Source organism: Panthera leo, chromosome C2 (genome assembly GCF_018350215.1).
Source record: "Panthera leo isolate Ple1 chromosome C2, P.leo_Ple1_pat1.1, whole genome shotgun sequence".
NCBI lineage: Eukaryota > Metazoa > Chordata > Mammalia > Carnivora > Felidae > Panthera > Panthera leo.
The window spans coordinates 80,609,146-80,618,081 of record NC_056687.1 but is presented as its reverse complement, the minus strand read 5'-3'; the positions used below and the strand labels follow the sequence as shown (position 1 = coordinate 80,618,081).

Sequence of the window (8,936 nt, the reverse complement as noted above, 5' to 3'; positions counted from 1 at the left end):
CATCTGTTGAGGAAAGGAGATCATACACAAAGAATAATGCTAAGTATTATAAATTTCAGGGCAGAAAGAGATCAAGGTGGGTGGAAATTTTTAGAACAGTCTTCCGGAAGAAGTGAGTGTTCAGAGAGCAGGTCTCAGAAGTGGGTGCTGCTGAGATGGCCCTGGTCTTGCATAGGTCCTGACGGGGTGTGCTGTGTGGGGTCTGCTCGCAGGGCTGACGGTGCGGATCTGGGTTCCAGGCCTCAGGATGCTGTTGCTACGAGCTGTTCTATTGCTACTGGTCCTGCCCATTCGCGGCCAGGAGTCCGAGACAGAAGGGCCTGGTGTCGTGGTTCCCCTGCCAAAAGGGGCCTGCACAGGTTGGATGGCAGGCATCCCGGGGCATCCCGGCCACAATGGGACCCCAGGCCGGGATGGTAGAGATGGCACCTCGGGTGAAAAGGGTGAGAAAGGAGATCCAGGTAAGAACAAGGTTTTCGGCTTCCATTGTCATAGACTTCTGTGGGGTGGAAGAGGCATTAGCTATTGACTAAGGCCTCGACACAGGGAGGAAGCAAATTTGTTTTCTGTGACCCACAAGCAACCCGAAATGGATTTGGGTTCGCCTCTGAGAATAGGTGGTACCTGTAAAATTAGTACGCTCAACTCTGCTCTAGCCACATCACGTTCTCTGTACCTTTTCCCATCCCCACCTCATCCGTCACTATGCCCAATCTGTTCACATTCATGTTACCCTTCATTTCCGCTAACTTTCCATTCCACCCAGGGGCATTCACACATAATGCACACTCTTACAGCTCACGGTCCTGCTCCTGGGGAGCTCTTGGTCTGATTAAGGACATAAGTCTAATGCACAAAGCTGTTAAGGATTACTACGAGAAAGCCTATTCCAAATATGCCAAGTTGAATGTGGACTAATGCCCGAAGTACGGAACCGAGACAAAATGCTCTCAATGCAGATCCGGATTATTAACAATGAAGGCTTTAAGAAGGAGGTGGGACTGGAGCCAGGCCTTAAAGGATGGGTAGACAGAATAGAGAGAGGGCATTCCAGACAGAGGGGATAGAAGTATGGTTGGTTGAGCCAACATGTGAAGGGCTGGCAGGGTGGAGGGTCTATGATGGAGACTTACAGGGAATGAGGTTGGAGATGAATTAACGGGAGCCTGCTGTGGGATGTAGAAGGAGAAGGTATAACTCACCTCTTTGGGAGCCCCCATCTCTGCTCGTCGGGCAAGTTGTGGGTAAGGGAGATAAGGACAGTGTTTTAGGTTAGAACTAACCTAGGCAGGAGTTCTGTTTCTGTGGTCACTGAAGTCTTCTCGTTCTCTAGGTCTTGTTGGTCCTAAGGGTGACACTGGTGAAACTGGAGTAACTGGGATTGAAGGTCCCCGAGGTTTTCCAGGAATCCCAGGCAGGAAAGGAGAACCTGGAGAAAGTGCCTACGTATACCGCTCAGCGTTCAGTGTGGGATTGGAGAGCCGGGTCACAGTCCCCAATGTTCCCATTCGCTTTACCAAAATCTTCTACAATCAGCAAAACCACTATGATGTTACCACTGGAAAATTCCACTGCAACATTCCCGGGCTATACTACTTCTCCTACCACATCACAGTCTACTTGAAGGACGTCAAGGTCAGTCTCTACAAGAGAGACAAGGCGATGCTCTTCACCTACGACCAGTACCAGGAGAAGAATGTGGACCAGGCCTCTGGCTCTGTGCTCCTCCATCTGGAGATGGGCGATGAAGTCTGGCTCCAGGTGTATGGGGATGGGGACTCTAATGGGCTCTATGCAGATAACGTCAATGACTCCACCTTTACAGGCTTCCTTCTCTACTATGACACCGTTTGATCACAACTAACTTAGAACCTCCACTGGGCCAGACAACCAAAAGTGAAAGAACAGTCTACAGGTTCTCAGTGTAGTTAGGAGATTAATTTTACTACCTAGTTGGAGGGCTCTGAACATTATTCATTCATTTACTCATTCATTCATCAAGTCCTTTAAAAAAAATTATATACTATGTTCCTGAAGAAGACATGGTCCCTGGTCTCAAGGATCTGCTATGTAGTAGCAATGAAAGGTTAATAACATTTCCTGGGGTGCTTTGCACACATGGCAAGATACCTGACTACCATAAAGTATTTCACAGTGTTATTCTGTGTCTATTGTTTTTCCTCACATTCATGCCAATCCTGCGAGGTACACAGGAAACATATTATTCTCCTCTTTTCGCACTTGGGTTCTGAGCCTGAGAGTGACTGCCTAAGGTGACACAGGTATTAGGTGGCAGAGTTCGAAATCAAACCCAGGTCTAGAGACCTTCTCCCCTAGACCCTGCCCTTGTTTAGGAGTACACGGCCTCTTGGGAGTGTTGGTAAGGAGTCAATCACCCAGCTCATCTGAGGGCCTCCGAGTTGGCTTTCATGGTGAGTTATGCCTTTCCCCGGTAGAGCTGCATCAGAGAAGGTGATTCTATGGCTATGTCCCATCCCAACTGGACTACTAATGGCCCCTGACTGACTGTACATTGGCTTCTCTGTGTCTTTCCTCATGCTCTTCTCTCTAGCTCAGAAAGTGACTTCGATCTCCACAGGCTGAAATCCTCCCTGTTCCTCAGAGCCACCTAGTCAGGAAGCTTCTCTGATGGGCTCGCTCTTTCCTGCAAACCTTCCGCACACACTGTGCCCCTATGCCCCACTATATGTTATGCTAGATGAGAGTCCTGAATGTGAAAGACACCCTTCCTCCAGGCCAGGGATGACTGATGGGAAAGAACTGAGCTTCCCTCACCACCGAGTCCCTTTGCAGGTCCTTGATAAATGCCTCATGAAGACCAACCTTTGGAATCTCATCCCTATGCAGAATTATCTCCAGTTCAGTCTCTCCATATAACTAAACCTGATCTATGAAAACATTTTCATTTTAGGAACTCCCTGAATTTAAGCACCTAATCCTTGTTCCACTGAATAGTTAGACTCTTTTCTACTGAGGTTTGGGATGACTGTGCTTTCCAGAATACTTAAAGAATTTTCCCTCAAGGAAGTAGCTTCCATCCACAATGCAGAACACACAAAGAAATTTGGAAACCATTCTTTCCTTCAGCACCAACAGGGTCTGGCAAGACCTGGACCTTCTGAATCTATTCTTGTTCTTTAAGTGTTAAACAAAGAAGAAAAGAAGGAAAAAAAAAGAAAAAAAAAGAACTATCTGAGGTGATGGGCATGGTAATTAACTTGATTGTGGTGATCATTTCACCATTTTTATCTATAGCAAATCATCACATTATACATCTAAATATACACAATTTTAATTGTCAAAATATTCCAAAAAAAGAAAACAGGTGATTGATCGTGGTACATATCTTCCCAGGAGACAATAGCTTGAATAAAGCTTTTCAGAGTTTTTAGCAAAAGTAGAGTCAATAACAGCGTTCTTCATAAACAGAAAGGGGAAACGGTTTTGTTGCTTACAGTTTTAAATTCTGAATGATTCCCTTTTGCATGTGTATTGCTAATCATGAAGCCATTATTATTTCTACATGCAAAGCCCTGTCTTTTAAAATGTTTGCATACCATCATTGTCTACAAGTAAAGGTACTCTTCAGCATTAAAAGTAGAAGCACTTGAGTCCCACGAAAGAGATGGGGTTTAGAGAGGAAGGAGTAAACTGTGTGTGAGGACTCCATGTTATGAACGACAGAAAACCCAACTGTAACTTGAGAGGAAAAAAAAAAAAAAGATTCCCTTGCACGATGGAAAATACCAGAGCAGCTGCTCTGTCATGAGGCAAGGCTTAAACCAGAGGCTCAAGTGATATCAAAGACCTTTTTCTATCTGTTCTTCTACTCTGCCTTCAGCAGTGTAGGCTTAACACCCAGGCTCTACACCGTATACTTCTAGACTTTTCCTCAGGATATCAAAAGACTGACTGGTAGGGTTGCCTGGGTGGCTCAGTAGGATGAGCGTCTGACTCTTGATTTTGGCTCAGGTCATGATCCCAGGGTCATGGGGTTGAGCCCCGCTTTGGTCTCTGTGCTGAGTGTAGAGCCTGCTTGGGATTCTCTCTCTCCCTCTCCCTCTGCCCTTTCTCTGCGTGCACACGCTCTGTCTCTCACTCTCAAAAGAGAGAGAGAGAGACTTAAAAAAAAACAAAAGACTGACTGGTAGCGTGCCAGCTCTGGCACCCTCCCATCCCACCATCTGGCTAAAGGGATATCCTCTTTTCTGGTGGTTCCCAAGGAGGAGAGTGGAAGTTCTCTTTTCCAGAAGCCCCAGCAACTATGTCTTTGCACGCCATTGGCTCTGGCTACATTGTATGCCCATCTATGACCAATTATTTCGCTCAGGAGGATGGACTATATTTATTGACATAAGTTGATTATGGCTCAAGCTGAAGAAAGGGTATTTTCTCTAAAGCAAAAGAGGAGACAGTTACCAGAAGTGGGAGAGTGGATGATGAATTGCAAAAACACCTGCCCACAATAAACTCTCAGTGGCATGTTTGAATTTTCTTAGGTTTCTCAGGGAGATATTGCTGGAAAATTACTATCGGTTTTCCCTAAAATTTCAACAAGTAGCTAATGTCTGGCCATGCTCACAGTCCCACATCTGGGTAAGGTGGCTTCTTCACAGCACTGGACATAGTGCCACACTCACCGTAAGCTCCCTGGAGCAGGGTTAGTTCTTTGTGGAAACAGAGCCAATCTGCCCAATACCTCCTGAGAGAAGTTGTGGCCAATATTTTAGGATTAGTGGCCCTGTGTTATCTTCATGGCCCCATCATATCTTCAAATAATACTTATGGGTTTGTTTATTTCTCTTCAGTTCTGCCGGCTTTTGCTTTATGTATTTTGGAGTTCTCCTATTAAGTACATACTCATTTAATATTATGTCTTCTCGGCGAGTTTACTTTTTATCATTATATAACGCCTTTATTTATCTCCGGTGATTTTCCCTATTCTGAGGTCTATTTTGTCTGGAATTTATATAGGCACTCTAGCTTTCTTTTGATTGCTGTTTGCGTGGCATATCTTCTTCCATCATGTTGCTTTAAATCTATGCGGTTGACTCTTGAACAGTGCGGGGTTTAGGGGTACCAACCCTCCACACAGTAAAAAAAATCTGTGTGTAAACTTGACTCTCCAAAAACTTGTCTACTATTGACCAGAAGCCTTAATGACAACATAAATTGTCGACTAACATGTGTCCTGTATATTATAGGTATGATATGCTGTATTCTTACAATAAAGTGAGCTAGAAAAAAGAACATGTTATTAAGAAAATTATAAGGAAGAGAAAATACATTTACATTATTTTATGTGTATTTATTGAAAAGGAATCTGTGTGTTAGTGGACCCATGCAACTAAAACCCATGTTGTTCTGGGGTGCCTGGGTGGCTCAGTCGGTTAAGCGTCCAACTCTTGTTTTTGGCTCACGTCATGATCTCATGGTTCACAGGTTCAGGTCCTGCGTTGGGCTCTGCCCTGGCAGTGCAGAGCCTGCTTGGGATTCTCTCTCTCTCCTTCTCTCTCTGCCCTTCCCTCCCCCCCACCCCCCCCACACTCTCTCTCAAAATAAATAAATGAACTTTAAAAAAGTAAAAATAAAACCCATGTTGTTCAAGGGTCAATTGTATTATTATACTTAAGATGTATTTTCTTATAGACTGCTTGTGATTGGGTCTTGTTTTTTTATCCCATCTGAAAACCTTCTCTTTTAATTGGTGTTTTAGACAATTCATATTGAATACAAGAGTTGTTATGGTTGGATTTAAGGCTACCATTTTGTTTTCTGTTTGCCTCCCATTTTATTCTCTTTCCTGACTTCTTGTGGATTGGTTGAATATTTCATAGTATTTCATCTTAATTTATTTATTGGATTTTTGTCTATGTGTTGGTGGTATTTTTTACTAGTTGTTCTAGGAATACAATGTATATGCCTAACTTTTCACAGTATAGTTAGAATTAATATTTTAGCACTTCAAATAAAATATAGATGCTTATGGGGCGCCTGGGTGGCGCAGTCGGTTAAGCGTCCGACTTCAGCCAGGTCACGATCTCGCGGTCTGTGAGTTCGAGCCCCGCGTCAGGCTCTGGGCTGATGGCTCGGAGCCTGGAGCCTGTTTCCGATTCTGTGTCTCCCTCTCTCTCTGCCCCTCCCCCGTTCATGCTCTGTCTCTCTCTGTCCCAAAAATAAATAAAAAACGTTGAAAAAAAATTTAAATAAAATATAGATGCTTATAATCAAATAGCGTTCTTTGTCCGGATCTCTTTACATTGTGGTCTCTATGTATATTACATCTATATACATTGAAACATTACAATGTTAAAACTTTTGCTATTAAAAGTCCTCCTCCACTAAGGGAGGCTGGAGCCAAGTAAGGTCTTGACTTATCCCAGCCTCTGAATTTTACTGTGCCTGGACTCGTTGTTGAGAATATATTACACCCTGTGCAGAGACTAAAAAAGTCAGCGTGACCCCACCCACAGGGACCAAACTGGAAATAGTAACCTCCAAATTCAGAAATTTTGTTCATCTAGTGTTTTACTCAGGAATTTCTAGAAATATCCAGGTTTTGAAGAATGTTTTGAAAGAATTAGATTTTTTTTCCTTTAACCTTTTAGTTCTCACTCGGGTATTTTATAGTAAGTAAACATGAGTTTGAACAAAATTCACATGTCTGGGGCACCTGGGTGGCTCCGTCAGTTAAGTGTCTGACTCTGGATTTCAGCTCAGGTCAGGATCTCATGGCTCATGAGTTCAAGCCCCATGTCAGGCTCTGTGCTGGCAGCACAGAGCCTGCTTAGGATTCTCCCTTTCCCTCTCTCTCTGCCCCTCCCCTGCTCTCTCTCTCTCTTTCTGTCTCTCTCTAATAAAGAAAAAAAAAAAGAGAAAAATTCACATGCCCTTTGAACAAAAACCACATTTTCCCAAAAGGAAGCGAAGTGAGATCTCTTCAGTTTATCGGTTATGTGTGTTTTACAAGGTCAGTGTAAGTGGAGTCCCTGGGCCAAGATGAAGTCTTAGTGGGCAGTTCAGTCCGTGGTTAGAGTCAGGGCTGTGAACAGGCTCAGGATCAGTGTGTGGTAAGGGCTACGTGTGGTGGACATCTACTGGATGTCCTGCCATTTCTCCCTGGTGCCCCCTCCCCGCCACACCCCTCCCCACTCCCCCCCCCACCCCCGGTCCTTCAGTTCAAGCAGTGAAGGTGGTCCATTCTGTGTTCCATTCTGATCCCTTTGTCCTAGAGGCTGTTGAATGAACCAGGGCAGGTGCTTGATCTAAGCCAGGCCAACCCAATTTCCCTCAGGAATATGAATGAGGATATATGCCAAACACGAAGATTCAAGGCTCATGGGTGGCTACCTTCTGCCAGATGGTCTAGAGAGAGAAGAGGCTCATCTTGGTGAAAGAACCAGTCTTAGGAACAGAACTGAAGGGACGCCTGGGTGACACAGTCAGTTAAGCGTCTGACCCTTGCTTTCAGATCAGGTCATGACCTCACGGTTTGTGAGTTTGAGCTCCGCATCAGGCTGTGCACGGATGACGCAGAGCCTGCTTGAGATTCTCTCTCTCCTTCTCTTTACTCCTCCCCCCCTTATACTCACTTTCTCTCAAAGTAAATAAACCAACTTAAAAAAAAAAAAAAAGAAAGAAAGAAATAGAACTGAAAGTTGGAGGGAGAGTGAGAGCATTCTAGTTCCCAGAAGCTTTCCCCTTTTTGTTTCCATTCCTTCTTGACACAGCTGTATCGCTGCCCGTGGGTCCCCCGAGAACCAGTTCCTAGATTTTTGTACAATTTCTCCTTTTAACTTAAGCCAGCTTGAGTTGATTTCTGTTACAGTAAAACCTTGGATTGCGAGTAACTTGTTCTATGAGTGTTCTGCAAGACGAGCAAACATTGCTAATAAATTTTAACTTGATAAATGAGCGATGTCTTGCAAGAAGAATAGTACGTGACGCCGAATGTCGCATGATCACAACTGAGCCAATGGTTCCTCTCTCTCTGTCTCTGTCTCTCTCTCTCTGTGGGATTGTGGGTAATTGTCTCCCATGCTCAGATGCTTAGTCTCAGGCCATGGTGTTTGGCAGAAATCAGTGATTTTTCAGAAGGTTGGAAGGTGCCTACAACTGGCCCTAGTGTATTTTTTGTCATTTCAAAGCACCTACGGACAGACCTTTGCTTTTCCATACAAAAGTAAGCTTAGGAATGCTTTGCTTCATTCTAGGTCATTAGGTAGGTTTCTTGTTAAAGTTGAACAAAAGAAAAAGATTCCACTGAGCCAATAGATAGCAGTGATTCCGTTAGCGACAGTGAAAGTCGTCCTACACAATAACCCTCCTTTCTCTCATCTTCCTCACACAGGCCACGAAGTTTTTCAAAGGTAAGGGCCGGTTAATTTGTTTATTTTTCTTTATGTTTTGTATTTTCTTTGTGATTTTGTTTTACAGTATTGTAATCATTTTTATATGAATTTTTTTTGGGTTGTGGAACAAATCATCTGAATTTCCATTTTTTCTTATGGGGAAATTCGCTTTGATATACAGTGCTTTGGATTGCAAGCATGTTTCTGGAAATAATTATGGTTGCAAACTAAGGTTCTACTGTATTTGCATCCAAAGAATACAAGGGGTCAGAAATTAGTTTGTGACTCAGGAACCAGGCTGAGATCTAGTTAGGAAGAATACTTAGTAAAAAGGTAACATGGGGCACCTGGGTGGCTCAGTCGGTTAGGCGGCTGACTTCGGCTCAGGTCATGATCTCACAGTCCGTGAGTTTGAGCCCCGCGTCGGGCTCTGTGCTGACAGCTCAGAGCCTGGAGCCTGTTTCAGATTCTGTGTCTCCCTTTCTCTCTGACCTTCCCCCATTCATGCTCTGTCTCTCTCTGTCTCAAAAATGAATAAAGATTAAAAAAAAAAAGGTAACAGAA

The 8,936-nt window shown here is 44.0% G+C and overlaps 1 protein-coding gene across 1 annotated transcript; it reads left to right on the top strand.

Annotated features, from left to right (window-relative positions):
* The first annotated feature begins 206 nt into the window (after nt 1-206).
* Nucleotides 207-2,149, top strand: ADIPOQ (adiponectin, C1Q and collagen domain containing). Its single transcript, XM_042955832.1, has 2 exons — nt 207-461; nt 1,334-2,149. Exons 1-2 carry the CDS (start codon nt 248-250, stop codon nt 1,852-1,854), a joined length of 735 nt encoding a protein of 244 aa, XP_042811766.1. The 5' UTR covers nt 207-247; the 3' UTR covers nt 1,855-2,149.
* The last annotated feature ends 6,787 nt before the right edge of the window (nt 2,150-8,936 follow it).